Here is a 17,618-nt window from a genome sequence, read left to right as displayed (position 1 = left end):
TTTAGATTAAAGTCCACAGGAACTAAGATAAACTTTGGGAATGACCAACCATTTTCAGAACATCATGGGCGATAGTGGCAATCACATTGAACTTAAGGGATGAGAATTGAATATTTTTCAAATACGAGGACACAACTGGACACGTGAAAGAAAGAAAGAAAAGCACTTTCAGTAGTGGGCCAAATGAAGGAAATTAATTTGTCAGTTTTCTCTTATACTACTTCTTTGGACTTCCACGTGATCAAAGGTTGTCCGTCAAAAAAAAAAAAACAATTCATGCAGATTCACGGTTGATATGAAGGCAAAGCGTACTGCTTTCTTTAATGCGTATAATTAAAAAATGTGACATATTTAAAAAAGTTAATTTATTTATGTATTGAGTGTTTAGTCAAATACATAAAAACCTTTTTAAAATTCAAGTTGGACTCGTCTGCTAGAACATTATATGTTCAGATGTTCAATCGAAACATATTATAGTTTGAATGTTCAAATAAAATTTACTGCCATATCTTAGTGTTGTGAATATATTCGACCATTTTTGTTTTTAAAAAATTTAATCAATATTATTAAATAAAATTATTTGTAATGATAATTTAACTAATTTGGTTGTGTAAAGACTTTTACACTGTTAATGCTTACGTCACTAGAATAATTCCATTAACAGTCCACATTACAATAATTAACAATCTTAGCTTGAAACGCAAAACATTCAATTATGAACCATCAAATCAATATAGCTGGCAAAGTTTACAGTTTAATAATTACTAATCTTTTACTTGAAATGAAATTTTTTCAATATCGACCGTCAATCACTAAAGTACCAAAAACTGCAAGTATTTGTCGACTTGTAGTTGCATCATACTAATAATTTGCTGGTGCGAAGTAGTATATGACAAAATGTAATGCCCACTGTTCATGTGGTTTATCTTTCGAGTACGGGCGGAGCTAGAGTTTTAGTTACTGATTTAACCACATTTGAACTCAATAATTTTGGCCAAAACTTTCTATTTCTGTTAGTGAATCAACTTAGTATATATAAATAATTAATCCCAAATCTAAGAAGCAGCTTTTTCTAAAATTCGAAACTCATAAACTTAACATTTTAAATTTGCATCTGCTTCCAAGAGTTGATTATATAGACCGTCCAAGTTTTATGTACTTGTTATTTTCCATGTGATGCTGCAGATCCCTTCAATATGATAATCTAAAGTTCAGTGACAACTAAATGTAGTAAGTAGTACTTAATAATCGATTACTTGAAAATAGAAAAAATTTCAATTATCAACTATAATTATAGAAACCGAACTGCTAACTCTCAGTGGCATTTCACTGATTTGGCTGGTCCAAGACAGTGAATGTAAATTACGACGATGTAAAATCACACTGTAAACATCATTGGGCAATACCAGACCATGTAACACTTTGACAAGAGTTTGTGGAAAAACAAGCTATTCATAACTACATGTTTAAACCGAGTACCAAGCTAACGAAAATAGCCATAGAGTTCTAAGAAGCAGATGCAACAGTTCCACGGGTTAGTATCGTCCGTAGTAGGAGCGGTCATGAGAACTCGAAAGAATCTGAAAGGAAGTAGTGCATTCGGACCAGTAATAGGCCATGATGCAAATTGACCTGGCTTGCAAATTGTTTGATCATTCTCATGTACTCTCAGGTTTGTCCAACTTTTCCCATCCAAAGAGCCCTGAAATGCAGTTCATAAAATTTTGTTATTTAACACCATTACCAGTGCTACAAAATGAGTATGTTGGAATGTATATATGTACAATCTGTGAGAAAATGACAAAATTGATCCCTTATGTTTGGGATAGGTTCAAAATAGTCCCTTAAATATGCTTTGAGCAGTTCTCGTCATTTAAGTTTGCCAAAAGTTTAACTAATTTTGGTCCACATCACATATTTAATGAACTTTGCCTGTTAGATTTGATGGCAACTATGAGAAAAAAGGGATGTAGCGAGAATTTGTAGTTTCTGCCATTTTTGGTCACTTTTTAGAGTCTGATGCGACTTTTTAGGTGTAATTTCAGCTATTTTGGTCTATATTTTGGTGTCTAGTACAATTTTCTGTGTTCTAGTTTCAAAGATTTAATGGGACTTCCCAAGTGTTTTTTATTAAAAAAATTTACACAGTTTATGTCAAATCTACTAGACAAAGTTTGTTAAATAATTGATGGACCAAAAGTGCTCGCGTTTGGCAAATTTAAAGGACCAAAACAGTTCAGAGTGTACTTTAAGGACTTTTTTGAGCCTACTCCCAAATATAAAGGACCATTTTTGTCATTTTCTATAGAATCTATTGACGAGTACATCCACTAGAGATGACATGTATACTGGTTCGTGAATACTGCGCGCACTGCTTACCTGAAAGTTCCAACATCTGATAAATGATCTTGATCCGTCCTGTCTTAATGTGTAGTAGTTACACATGAGCTGCATCAATTCATCAAAATATTATATGGATCAGATGTTGTATCTTCTAGTTGAATACCAAATGGAAAAATATCAATCAGGGATATTGACACACAATTTAGAATGATAAACTGAGAGATAATACTTTTAACGATACCAAAAGAGCAACCTCCCAACCTCAAAAAGTTTCTTTAAGAAAAAAAAAAAAGAAAAAGTAGACGAGTGTTCACTTTCGGCATCTTGTTCCACGAGGTATACTAACAAGCACTACTCTAGACAACCGTGATGTAGTGCAATGCCCTTACAATGAGAAATGTAAATTTTCGATCTTCATTTAAACGTTTATTTTCGCAAGTTAAATACAAAATACAACAGAATTTTGGGACTCGGCACGAACAAAGTGATTGTCCAGGTTACAACGTACATCCTATTTTACAAAAACTTCTTTCATCTCCCTTCTCGATGTCCATTGTACACAGAGACCAATAAATCTAACCTGGTGATCCGGACCAATATCAACCAGCCACCACGAAGTGTTTCTTCCGCCCTCCATCTGAGGTCCAGCAAGAGATGTACCCTGAAGAACAAAAGTGAGATTTCATTTTCTTTCAACTAATCTAAAAAGAAGAAAATCCTTTATATTAACTGAATGTTTAAATCCTATTCATACCTGGAAGTTCCTTGACACCAACACCTTAGGATCGGTGCATCTTGAAATGGGACTACTAGCAGTAATAGTTACTCTCTGAAACATGAATTACCCATGTTAATCAGATGACAAAACGAGGTGGCAAAAGAAGGTATATTTTTTAAGAATGGTAACAAGTCAAAAGAAGGAAGGTAAATTGCTTATTTCAACTGTTGATTTACCTTGGACAAAACAGGATTTACCCACTGGTGTTTGCCATATGATGTGCCAGCAAAATAAAGGACCCCGTTGCTGTCTCCATCGCATATGTAGAGCCGCTCCTTAAAACTTGATTTTCTATGCTGAAATCTATTATCACAAGATACAGCACTTCATCAGCGTCAGCTTTTAGACATTTTATATAGTCATCCTCCAATTGAAATAGACAAGTTAGCATGCATACAGACTGATAAATAGTTCCTTCAATTATTAGACGCTTTTTATACTAGGCCGTTCCCTTGAGGATATCGCAATACCATATCTAACTATGACCACAGGGTGGGTTTTAATTAAAACTCTTAAGTACACTCACCTCTGGCTTCCTTGAAAATCGGTGACCCCGAACTCCAGAAATTTTATGGCCTCTTTAACCTGTTAATAGTTTACGAGTTATTCTCCAGAGCTATCAAAAAATGATAAAATATACAAAAAATAAATGTATCCCTGCACGCTATGGAATCTTTCTCGAAAGGATTGCAACATACCATATGGTCAAAAGTGGGAATCTGCTGGCTAAGGCCACTCTCTTCAAACTGCAGGATTCCCAACAAAGCCAACAATCAAACCGGGCCAACTTTAGCATATATTAATTCTTTAATGACGGGGAAGTGAGGTGCTCCTAAATTTCAAGGTATTTACCTTCTTCAGCAAATCAAGTGGCAGTAAGGGGAACCGCACAAGATGCAGAAATTTATTTAAAGACGTAAGCCTCTCTCCGAAAAGCATTTCAGGTGTTGAATTTACAATCAATTCATTTACTGTTTCCCATCCATATAGTTCTCTTGCTTGTAAGCACCAAAGCAAGATGGCGTTGAGAACTCTCTCTTCAGATGTCACTGTCAAATCTGTGTGCTGCAAAAGGAATTGTTTATTGTGAGATATGTATACTGCCAATTCAATGGCGTATAAATTTTCTTAATTCATCTCTACATAAAGTGATTGTTACTCCCTCCGTCCCAATCTATGTAGCACTCTTTCCATTTTAGTCAGTCCCACAAGAATGACACCTTTCTACATTTAGTAACAATTTGACTAAACTTCCCATTTTACCTTTAATGAGATGATTTATTGTCATACAAACATCTATGGCTTATTTTAGACCACAAATTTTAGAAGTCTTCCTTTTATCCTTTAACTCCATGCCAATCAAACACCTTCACATAAATTGGGAAGGAGGGAGTAATATATTTTTCAGGCCAGGGCTTCGAACTGTTTTCCCCCAATTAAAGGACCAAAACCATGCTATGGAAAGTAATACCAGGTCGCCAATATTAGACAGTTAAAAGCATATGATTTCCTATTAATTTTCTACTAATATTAATGTTAAACCCTTGGATAGACGAGTATCTGAACTCTTCTATCCAAATGTTAAACCATTAAATATGACTCACAATCACACTACACTTTTGTGAAGTTTGCGAAAGATATTTCCTCCTTGCAGACACCTACTCCAACTAGATAATCCAAGTTTTTTCCCCAAGTGATGGGTTCTTGTTCAAGTATAAAAAATCACAACATTATCTCATGTTATTCATGTCTAAGGAGAGAATGATGATCACCTGAAGGATATTGCTAAAACTTGTTTCATCTAACATGACAAAGTCGATGCTTGCAGTTGTACAATAATCAAAGTGCATCGAGAATATCCTCTCACAGGTTTCTTCGATGAGTTTACATGAGGGAACAGATGATATCACTTGAAGAATTGGGCATACTGAGTCCTGCAACAAAGATCAACAGTTAGTGTTACAGATCACGGCCCAAAGACTTTGCCAAAAGTGTCTTCTTCCTCGTCCACTAAACTTGGCATAATAGAAAAAGTTCTTGAACCTTCTTCCAATAGGAGAACTCCATCCCTGCATATAATGTATAGATGAAAGGTATTAATATTAATATATCTCATTTTCATAAAACGGCTCTGCTCACGCTCACAACTCCAGACTGCATCACTTCTCCATTCTTTTAATTGTAGTCCGACATTTAGCACTTTCAACATGCATACGACAGATACAGGTTTAGAAACCAAAAGAAAGAAAGAAAGGAAAAAAAAGAAAAAAAAAAAAAGAGGGGAGAATCACAAGATTACCTCTGAGAGGCACTCCAGAAGTATTTTGCAGCACTCCTGATGAAGAAGTGTTACCTCGAACTCATCTGCTAGTAAAAGTAGCTCAAGTAACAAGGTATTAATTCCCTCAGTAGCTTCTTTATTAAGTTCCCCGCTATACATGAATTCTAGCATAATCTTGAATGCTTCACGAGGAACATCTTTTAAGCAGACCATCGAAGAAACACTCTCCCTCATTCCATTTGTAAACATCTGCCAATTCGAAATTGGCTCAGTATTCTAAAAGCCATGCAGAAGATAAACATAAACAACTTAAATAACACTACTAAAATTTTTGCTTCAAACAGAGTTGCATAAATGCAAGAAAGAAAATAGACTTACTCCCACAACCATTAGTTTTTAAGTCCATTCTGTTAGTTGGACCAAAAGGTGCTCCACTTTAGCAAACTTAAGGGACGAAAGATGCTCAGGATTATACTTAAAGGACCCCAAATAGACTAACCCCATAGATAAGGGACTATTTTGGCTAAAAATTCAAGTTATTAACAATGTTATTTACCTTTGTGAAAGGAGTACTCCATGACCCAAGGATCACTTTATGTGACCGCAAAACAATATCATGAACTCCTACATAAATGTCTATATCACTGTACTCTCCAGTCAATAGGAACCGTTCAAGCCTTTCTTTATCAATGGGCAACCCGTACGGAAAACTTTTGCTACATTGGAGCCAGCTTGGATAAGATATGTCTACAGGCTTAGCTGAGTCAACAAGTTGCTTATTAGACATAATTCGTTCAAGGATCTCTTCACATTGCATCACCAACGACATCACTTTGTATTCTAAGCTCAAAGACTTCAATGAGCAGAGATCAGACTCCAAAATCTACAATGTTCAAATATAGCAGCGGATCAGCAACTATAAGATAAATATTCATGTAAACTAACGCATACAATACTACTTTGGAAAAATATCTAATACTCACACATCTATACCTATTTCAGTGGAATGCATAATGTTTGATATTTGATATACACATGGTAGGTTTGATTTAAGATTTGGCTGAAGTTGAAAGTCTTAGAAAACTTTAGACAATAGAAAGAGGTACAAAGTAAAAAAGAAAAATTAGTCTCTACACAAAAATCACAACGAGCAAATTTGAAAATGAGTTCATGGTAAAGTCTGATAAATAAGTTTTGATTCTTCCATTTGAAACATTTGATTTAATTCCTTATTTGAATAGTAAAAAAACTTTTTTCTTCTGTTTTCTTTAGTTCCTGAAACTCAACAAAGCACTCCCTCCGGTCCAGTTTAATTGTCATGTTTGCCTTTTGCACGCCTCCTAAGAAAATATTAATTAAAATAGTAATTTGATTAAGTTACCCTTATTTATTCTTTGATCTCAATTAATACTAGTCTTCTTTTCACCATATAATCTCTCTCCACATTTATTAGAGTAAGGATAAAGGTGGAAGAAAATCATCTGATTTTCTAAAATGACAAATATTTTGAACCAATTATTTAGTAACCACGACAACTAAAATGGACCGGAAGGAGTAATAAGCAATAAGTATGTTATGCAAAGTTTAGCAGACAATATATTGGAAGGATAATAATTTGAAATTGCGCGAAATTTAGGACTCACCTGAGCATGTCCGGTGTAGATGTACTGAAGAAGTGCGTGAAGAACGGAATAACTTATGTTTGGCAACGGAACAACTTCTTCAACTGATGAACTAAGACCAAAATCTCCACATGCTTCTAAAATTAGCTTATGAGCTGGAACAACCCTTTCTTCCTTTCCAACAACGAAGAACATATCCGATAACTCCCAATTCTCAAGAAACTTCCCGAGACCCCAATTTTGATAGTTAATTTCATCTTCAAACTCTTGTTCTAAATCATCCTCGCCTAAATCATGCTCAACATAATCCACATGTTTCCACAAAGATAAATGATTTGGTGTGACAGGGAGTACATTAACATTCCTGTACCCTACATGTTTATCCCAACTGCTAAGACCAACGTACTGAACGGTGCAATTGGGATTCGAATCACGCCATTGAAAGCAAAGATTCTGAAAAGGATACCTTCCTTTTCCAATGCTAATTAATCCATCATAGATACTGATCCAATAGCTTTGAAATGCTGAAGAACAACAAAGACCAACACCAGAAGCGTCCACCACCGTTTTCCCATCAACCTCGATTTTAAATCTCTTATTCCTATGACTACCGATGATTACAGTATAGTGTGGACAGTTATCCCTTTTGTAGTGATAATGCTGACTCCCTACCTGCTCCCGGAAAACGAGAGTCACATCGTTATGCGCGAAAGCATCGAAAGCTACACAACCCCTTCCTGCTTCTCTAAATCTCAGATCATTAGGCCAGGCACACTCGAAAGGCGCCACGGTAAGAAACTTTTTCTGCTTCTTCTCCATCATTTCTCCAGGAGGAAACAATTCTTCTGTACTTACTTCACAATAATGCTGGAAGTGAACCATATTTTTAGCCAGAGGATCAATAGTTAATATGAGAAAAGATTGAAGAAAACTTGCTGTATATATAGTTCCTGACAGATAGTAACAAAAAAGATTCAAAAAACAACTTGCTCAATAGCCAACATGTTTATCCCAACTTGCTATCAAGGACATCTTTTTCCTTGTCTTTTTATATAGGAAGGGCTTTGACATTTGACAGCAAGATAAAAAGAAAAGGAAAAAGATGTCCTTGATAGCAATTTCTAAAGATATCAGGTGCAACTTCTAAAATCTCAAAATCTACACAGAAAAAAGATGAGATAATTGGAATGGTCACCATCTGAAAGTAACTCAGAAATCCCTAGACACCATACAATCAATCAAGCAAAAATAACTATCAACCTCCAACTTGCTCTCAATTTGCATCACATTTTTTGAATAAAAATAAAGGTCAAATCCAGTATCTATCAAATGGGCATTCCTAAAAACGAATAAAAATCTGATCTTTAAAAAAAAGTGTCCACAAAATTTCAAGAATAGTAGAAAATCACTAAAACCAAGCAGCCAGAAAAATGGTATTCCTAAAAACGGATAAAAATCAGATCTTTGAAGAAAATTATCCACAAAATTTCAAGAATAGTAGAAAATCATAAAAACTAAACATCATCCTATATAAAAACAAAATTCAAAATCCAGCAAAAGGGTATGTCCAAGAATTGAAAAAAAAAAAATCTGATCTTTAAAGAAATTTTCTCAAAATTTTCAAGAACAATACAAAAATTGCATGGTGGGGTTGAAGTTTATTACCTCATAATATCTTGATATGGAGCTATCTCTATCAGTAGATTGAAGTAAACAATTGGCCCATGTATGTAACAATTACATACACACAGACAAAGAAACAAAACCAAAAAAGAAGAGTTGGAATAGAGATTATTATTGGATATTTGGACACTGAAAGAGCACAAAGAGCCAGTATAGCTTGGTACTTGGATATTTTTAGGAGATGGGAATTGATTCTTTTAGTGGGAAAAATTCGTTGCTATTAGCCAAAAAATTTGCTATATATATAGTTCCTGACAGATAGTAACAAAAAAGATCCATAATAACAACTTGCCAAATAGACTGTCCTTGATAACAATTTCTAATGTGATCCAGGAAGGGCTTTGACATTTGACAGCAAGATAAAAAGAAAAGGAAAAAGATGTCCTTGATAGCAATTTCCAAAGATATCAGGTGCAACTTCTAAAATCTCAAAATCTACACAGAAAAATAATGAGATAATTGAAATGGTCACCATCTGAAAGTAACCCAGAAATCTCTAGACACCATACAATCAATCAAGCAAAAATAAATATCAACCTCCAACTTGCTCTCAATTTGCAGCACATTTTTTAAATAAAAATAAAGGTCAAATCCAATATCCAGTAAATGGGTATTTCTAAAAACTTATAAAAATCTGATCTTTGATGAAAATTATCCACAAAAATTCAAAAATAGTAGAAAATCACCAATATCCAGCAAAAGGGTATGTCCAAAAATGGATAAAAATCTGATCTTTGCAGAATTTTCCTAAAATTTCAAGAATAGAAGAAAATCACTAAAACTAAGCATCATTCTATATATAAACAAAATTCAAAATCCAGCAAAAGGGTATGTCCAAAAATTGAAAAAAACTCTGATCTTTGGAGAAATTGTCTCAAAATTCCAAGAATAATACAAAAATTGCATGGTGGGGTTGAAGTTTATTACCTCATAATATCTTGATATGGAGCTATCTCTATCAGTAGATCGAAGTAAACAACTCGCCCATGTATGTAACAATGATATACACAGACAAAGAAACAAAACCAAAACAGATGAGCTGGAATAGAGATTATTATTGGATATTTGGATAGTTACAGAGCACAAAGAGCCAGTATAGCTAGGTACTTGGATATTTTTAGGAGATGGGAATTGATTCTTTTAGTGGGAAAAATTCATGGCTATTAGCTAATTTGAGAGAAGAATAAAATACGTGGCATTGTACAGAGGGTCATGAGCTAAGACATTGAGAATAACAGTATAGATTTTCTATATTAGTTGTCTTTATCATCCACGTCAAGCTGAAGTGGCTCTGGACAGCTCACTAGATGTTTCCTTTCATCACATTATCTTCAACTAAAATATGCATTTAGGGGGTGATTTGGTGCACGCTATTAGATTGGATATTTCAATGCTAATTTTGAGATTAATTTTGTACCATATTTAATAAAAGATATAAAATTATTTCAGGATAAATTTATACTTTCTATCAAATAAAGTATAAAATGAAGCCATACTTAAAGATGGATATCCCCTTATCCTATTAACTTTGGAATTATTTTATCTCACCTTTTAGATGGGATCCCACCTTTTAGATGGGATAAATTAGTCCCAAGGATTATGATGATGATGGTGCCGAGAACTACTCTTCTTCCACCTTATTGTACTTCAGAGAAAGCCCGGAGTTAATAACGCAACAAAGCGGAACAACGAGATCGGTAGTGGTGACTAATAGAAGTTCTAGCTAGTTACTTGGTGAAGTAATTGTGAAAGGAAAGGCTGTGACAAAGGGACGTCAGTATGAAATAATGTCTGTACTTACGAGACGTAGCCAATAACATGACATCAAACTACTTAGATATTAGACATGCATAATTAGTAAGATAATATAGCCGAATATAAACGGATATATATATATATCCCCGAAGGCAAGCACGAATTTGTATAGCCCCGAGGGCAACTGTATACTCAATAGCCCCGAAGGCAATATGTGAGTAGATAGCCTCATAGGCAAGTGCATACTTCTATTAACTGCACCCTTTCTGACGTCTAATAGCCAATAACATGATATCAAACTATTTAGCCTAGTATAAGAGATCTAGACATGCATAATTAGCCAAAACAAGGCACTCAATATAGCCCAGCGAAGACAATCTTTATTGAGTGATATATATATATATATATATATATATATATATATATATATATATATATATATATATATAGCCCCAAAGTCAACTGTATACTCAATAGCCCCGAAGGCAATATGTGAGTAGATAGCCTCATAGGCAAGTGCATACTTCTATTAACTGTATAAGCACCCTTTCTATGTACTAACTACATAAGCAATAATGCTAAACTGAAAATATTTCTTTGTATGTAGTTGTTGTTGGAACATATTTGATTAGTTGTTGTTCCAGGAAATCCTCAATTGAGCGAGTCTGGAATGAGAAGACAAAGACGTGCCTCCATAAAGATTTCATCCCTATATGATTCCTGATAGCTTCGTAGTAGTTTCCCTTGTCGGGAGTTTATTTTCAGTTTAGCATCATTGCTTATGTAGTTAGTACATAGAAATGGTGCTTGTAGAGTTTATAGAAGTATGCACTTGCCGACAGGATGGTTCATCAATGTCAAATTCAAAGTGTTCATTTTTCATGAATCTTATTAGACTAATGGAAACTAGGAGTGGAGATGGAATTGAAGCATGGGTGACACTAGATCAGGAAGAAACGAGCATGTTAGTAGGTAACCAAGAACTCTTGGCTTTTGCTTGGATAGATCCCAGCTCCTTTACTACTTCCATAAACTAAACATGAGTGTTCTATGCTTTCACGGACAACCTTATATCCTGTTATACCCAAAAAACTGTACTCAAGGTTCCTGCCCATATAGATGGTTGTGTCGCGTTCCCCTTACTGGGGGGAAAATCATCAACCATATCAATGCCACAGTAACAGGGGAGATGATAGCATGTAAAAACGTCAGAAATATCCTTTTATTTTGTGTTTCCATTGTTGCTTAGGAACTTTCTTTGCCTTGAAGTGCTGTAGTTATGCAAAAGCTCGCTGAAAAATATAAGAAATTGATCAATTACTCCCAACTTATGATATACAACAACCAAAAATATCCCTGTACTATGCGAAATTCAAGTCATTTCATTTGTCCCTCGTTTAAAGTAAGGCCACTTTATGCCCCTCCGTCCAATACTTGAGTAAAAAATGCCCTTATTATTTACAGAGGCTAACAGCGGTCCAAAAAATGCCCTTATGTAACACTAATTCACCTAAGTTAGTTATTTGTTTAACATATTAGTTTGCCAATTTGTTTTTTGCTTAAACGAGGCCTTCCCAATTCCCATGTGGTTAGTTGCGGTAGCTTGGCTACAAACACTTTGGTTTGGGATAATTATTAGGAATTTCTATTGGTTAAACTAATTAATCAATTATTTTAGTAACATACTTACCTTTAAATCTAGTTAAAATTGATCGCCTATTTTACAATAACACACTAACTAATTAAAGTATTCAATGTCAAATGCGACACAAGAGGAAACGTCTTACCTTTTCATGGTGTTCCGGTTGTGATGAAGATTTTTAATAGAAAAAAAAGGTGGTGTTCTGGTCAAGTTATACGATTTAACTGATCTTTCAGTATGTATTACCTCCTAACAACACTTTTAAATCCCGTAATTCTCTACTTTCTAATATTTTAATAGATGTGAAGAAACAACTAATGAACTCCAATCATACAAGTGAAAATATTTGATTGATGGTCCGTCTTGAAAGGATGCATAATCCTGGAACATAAGGATACAAAGATGTATAGAGCTTTTCAATTATTATTTGATATCTGTAGTTGTGATCATCGACATATTATTGTTTTTTCCCCTTTTTGTGATTTTAGGTACAAAGTTAAAAGATGCAAAGCATTTGTTCTGTCGCCCAATAACTATTGTTATAAGCTCTTTGGATTGTTCTATTTTCTTACTACATCAAGAAATGATCCAAAAATGACGAAAATTCAAGTTATTTCCTTCGAAAGCATTCAACCTTGGTCTCCAGACCATATCACTTAGCAGAATCTAATCTTTGTCTCTTGGATCAGCTCATTCCATTGTCCTCTTCTATCCAAAATCTTGGAAATTAATTCAATAGATGTTTTCATGATTAGGTAATTAAATGGTACACAAGGAAGTATTGCTCTTCCCTTAATCAGCTGGAACAAAGGCATACTGCCAAACAAGACGATGGACTTGGCATAAAAGACTGGCCATACACGACAAGTGTTTATGTATACATGCATACATTATATATAAGCCAATAAGGCTGTACGAACACAGCACCAAAAGATTGTACTTTGGGCTGGGATTGGGGTGGGACGAACACGGTATTTTTTTTTAAAAAAAAAAAATTCATGTAAAGGCATATTGGTAAACAATAGTAGTGGAAATAGACGTTGTCCTGAAATTTTAAATTTCACAAGTTAAACTTGAGGATATTTAAAAACTCCAAAACAGTTGCTACTTTTCAATTAAGTAGATTGAAAAGTGGTTATTTGTGAAACTAGTAAACTCATCCGCCCTTCACGTGGTTGATAATAAGACCGTTAAACTTCAATTTATTACATATAAGTTTTCTTATCATTTTATTAAATCTTAATAAAATGTAGGTATATTTACAAAAATATTTGTAGCCTTTATATTTTCCTCAAAGTATTTTAGTAGATTGTTATTTAAAGTACTCATTTCGGATACATCTCAAGCAATTGCCTTTAGAATCATCAAACATACTGTAAGTAGCATGTTTATATCAACAAGTGTTATCTAAGTTTTAATAAAAATAAAGTATTAATAAATTCGTTTGTAATTAATGACTCACCTTGATACACCTTATCAATGAGTCTAAATATTTGAATCATGCATAATAATACCTCAGTTAATTTATAGAAAGAAACCAGACGATTATATAAGAAAAATAATAATGTTCAGTAAAGAAAATGTACTTGATGATAATCTTTTCCATTTACCTAAATCCGGATGATATCTAATATCATATTTTATCATAAAAAATATCATTCAATTTAGAAAATAAAAAACCTGTATATTAAAAATAATGGAGCATTTTTTTAGCTTCTATTATTGGTATCTCCTTTTCATTCCCTTTTCACTTCTACTAGTAATTATAGGCTCTAATTTGAGTTAAAAAAAAAAAAAGAAGAGTAATTACGTGTATCAAAATGAGGTAATAGTAAGAAAATTTACATACAGATGAAGAAAATTGACACGATACCTTTTGTAAGACCATCACTATTACTCTTGCACAATGATCATTAAGTTTGACCAGTCATCTCCAGCCCACTTGGCTTCCTTATATTTCTCGAATTTTTAACTCAAATTTTGAAAAAAGTTATGATTCTTAAGATGACACAAAATAATACTCTAATATTTTGAATTTTGAAATTTAATCGTTTGGTAACATATGACAAAGAATTTGGAATTTTGTAACTTTCTTACACGATAATGGTTAATTTACGTCCTAAAGAAAAAGGAAAAAGATCTACCTATTCTAAAAGACACATGGTTAATATATGAATGCGAGAATGTAGAATATAACATCTTCCAAGTTCCAAATAGCCATGCCAGTGTTGTCCATGCTCAACAACAGAACTCTTTACTCACTTCGAGCGTCATTATCATATTCATCCAACAGTTTTCACCTCCATCTTCCTTCAATAATGCCTTAACTCCTCCCATTCAAGACCCATCTCCTCGAGGATATAATCCCCTATTCCACACCACATTCCTAATCATGTTGTTGCTTGCAATAAAAGATATGCGACATTAATTAATTATTTTCCACACCACAAACACATAAAGCTATAATTTATTTTGCTGGTGGCATTGTAAAATGTGAATATTCAGCCTTTGATTTTTTCCTCATGAACGAATATGAAATGGTAGAAGTAACCTCTTATGACAATGCATAAGCATTAAATTTTTTAAAGTAGTAACTGTCACTTTGAAGCACACAGTACCGGTTATTTTGGAAGACAACCGTTGGCATACCTGGTAACTTTAATTTTTGTTTTTTTTATTTCTTAAATGAAAAATTACGATTTAAAAGTAAAACCAAAAAAATGAAAAAAAGGATAAAAAATTTTTACTTGCATATGATATTTTCAATTTTAAATTTCATATAGATATATAAATATAAATTTCTCTGCTAAGTACACATGGTTGCTTGTCGTTAAATTGGCTGATTATTTATAAAGAGATTTTGAAAGTGTTCAACCATTAAAAGTTACCAAGAAAATAGAAGAGGAAGAAAGATGAAAAATATTTAACTACCTTCTTATTATTTATCCAATTCAATTAGAAAACGAAATGAACCCGAACAATTAGGATATAATAACAAGCAAATTGATTATAGAATAAACTGTTAAGAATATGAAAAGAACCAACAGAAACAAATTACAATTACAATATTATCAACATACATAACTAGTACCACTATATACTAAACAATTAATAAAAGAAGGGGAAAGAAAGAAATAATAATGCATTATTCTATAATGTAAGGAACGCGAATTGAAGAGCTGCAAAAGGATGTTGGATTCACATTCTCGGACCTAATCAGACAGGAAAATACAAAATTACTGACAAACAAAGACTTTAAATTCAAGTATTACAGTAAACGACGATAAACGAAAATGAAAAAGCAAAATCATGTTTCAATTGATTCAAATTAACCTTTCATGGTCTATAGTAAATCCAGCTTATTCATCGCATAATATGCTACAATTCATCTGAGAATCAACTTTAAATTGATCATATACAATATTTTTCTTTTAAAAAAAAGTGAGCACTATGAAGGAGAAGACGAACCTGAACATGATCAATGATGCCGATTGTGGCGTTTGTATCCTTTCTTTCATACATGTGAAGAGATGCGGATTTTATAAAGTAAGATTTCAAATTTTAATATAATTATCAAACAATGTTGATATTCTCAAGAGCTCTCGAACAAGCACGTGAATGAATAACTTCAAAGGAAAAACAAAAACCATTAACTTACCATTAACTTCAAAGGAAAAACAAAAACCATCTTCCCAAAAAATATGCAAAGCCTTAATATTGTGCTTGTAAGAATTGAAATTAAAATAATCAAGCAATGAAGTGTGTAATTACCACTTGCCAAATCAAAAGCATATAGAGGAAGAAAAAGGAGGTGCAAGAGGCAAAGTTCAGTGCATTGGTTGCTGAAGAAACCACATTCTTAGAGTCACATTGTTTCTACGTTTTATGTTATTTCATTGCATAAATGATCATTAAATTACTGACACTATCTCTTCGGCTTTCTAAACTGATAAAGAGGTGGGTTACGTTATTAAGAAAATGTAATTAAGATTTTTGCATATTCTAATATAGGGGGAAAATAAGGAAAAAAAAAAGGAGAAAAAAGATAAATAGGATTCTAGGCTATAGAGAGGTGCCACATCACCTTGTCCATACTTAGCTTTATATTTTATATAGATTTTTCAGAAATATGAACGGAAAGATCATTTTTTATTTCTATTTTCTCCCACCAGTAGTGTACGCAGGATTTTTCATAAGCAGTGTTACCATGTAAAAGAGTGAACAACTTAATAAATCACTATAATGATATCATATTATAAAAAGACAACTCAAATCATATTAATAAAACATAGGTAAAGAAACAATAAAACATATATAAATTTAAATATCAATATAATGAACACTAAATAATTTCATTGTAGAAATTAGAAAGAAAGTAAATTATTGTCTTGCAAAAATTGCAAGCACTTAATAAACTATTATGGTGAAGAAAGTGCTAACTTGATGTGGCACTCGGGATAAAAAATGAGAAGAACTTATATTCTAATTTGAAAGGTGGGCAGCCATCAATTATATTCTAATTGCTAAAAGAATTTTTAAGGTCATGACTTATGAGTTCTTTTTACGGTTTTAGCTTTTAAGTTACTTGACCAATTTGGTATAGAATTAGAATAGGAAATGACTAAGTTATTTTACTGATTTTAGGACTATATTTACTAGTTTTAGGACCCATTGCCGTTTTGTTCCATTATATTTTAGTCGTTTTATTGATTTAGAATTTAAATTATAGTATAAGCAAAAAAAATGAGGCCGGGCAGGTTTGAAGCCGCGACCTTGCCTTCAAAATGGAGCTCTTTACCAACGCACGCCTTTGTGTTAAAGCAGTGTCACATTATGGTTTTTACCTTTTACTTTCGTTCCATTTATTTTTTATATATGTATATTTAGTAAAAAAATTCGCTGAAGCAGTTTCACGTGACACCCCTCGGACCAACATAAATCCGCCCCTGTCTCCCACCATATAATAATGTTAGTAATGAGTGTTGTTTCCTTTTTGCAGCCAGCAATACTTCCAATTCAAATTTTCAGGCTAGGAAGTCTCGTCATTCTCTCTGTCCCAGGAGGTGTATTTTCACTGTGTTTTTTTTTTTTTTTTTTCAATAATATTTTTAGATGTATATTTATTACTCCATGTTTTGTGTAACTTTTAAATATGTAAATTTATTTCAAAATAATTGAGATAGCATGTACAAATTCATGTGTTGTATAGAGTTTACAACAATGGCTGGACATAGGTTAAGAGAGACGACCAAACTCATGTTGTCATAGCAGGCCTAACCAACGCTTACTCACAATACAAAGCCACTTTTGAAGAGTACGAGCAACAAAGATATGAGGTACTAATGATAAATTGTTCTTTAATTTTGGGCAGATGAATAACTTGCTTTCAACTCGAGTTATGTATTTGTTTGTCATAAAGTTTGAACCGACAGAAGAACATGGTTTGTGTAATGATCATGCGCACCTACAAAAATAGGTAACGGTCAATAAACCTAATTTACTAACCTAGAAATT

General features: G+C 33.3%; 1 protein-coding gene across 3 annotated transcripts; it reads right to left on the bottom strand.

Moving 5' to 3' along the window:
- Positions 1-1,228: 1,228 nt before the first annotated feature.
- Positions 1,229-9,757, bottom strand: LOC132033036 (BTB/POZ domain-containing protein At2g30600). Of its 3 annotated transcripts, none has more exons than XM_059422887.1 (13): positions 9,635-9,757; positions 7,046-7,891; positions 5,959-6,285; positions 5,421-5,651; positions 4,894-5,055; positions 3,974-4,186; positions 3,820-3,867; positions 3,648-3,706; positions 3,298-3,424; positions 3,098-3,172; positions 2,924-3,004; positions 2,380-2,448; positions 1,229-1,702 (listed from the first exon to the last, which is right to left on the bottom strand). In XM_059422887.1, the coding sequence occupies exons 2-13, from the start codon at positions 7,844-7,846 to the stop codon at positions 1,484-1,486; spliced, it is 2,412 nt and encodes an 803-aa protein (XP_059278870.1). In that variant the 5' UTR covers positions 7,847-7,891; positions 9,635-9,757; the 3' UTR covers positions 1,229-1,483. The 3 variants fall into 3 exon arrangements, with proteins under 3 accessions (XP_059278870.1, XP_059278871.1, XP_059278869.1); XM_059422888.1 differs by lacking the exon at positions 9,635-9,757 and adding an exon at positions 8,690-8,840; XM_059422886.1 differs by lacking the exon at positions 9,635-9,757 and having other exon boundaries at positions 7,046-7,981.
- Positions 9,758-17,618: the final 7,861 nt, after the last annotated feature.

The sequence above is a fragment of the Lycium ferocissimum genome, chromosome 10 (assembly GCF_029784015.1).
Source record: "Lycium ferocissimum isolate CSIRO_LF1 chromosome 10, AGI_CSIRO_Lferr_CH_V1, whole genome shotgun sequence".
Taxonomy (NCBI): domain Eukaryota; kingdom Viridiplantae; phylum Streptophyta; class Magnoliopsida; order Solanales; family Solanaceae; genus Lycium; species Lycium ferocissimum.
Note: the sequence above shows the minus strand (reverse complement) of the source record. Positions and strands in the feature narration are given on the sequence as shown.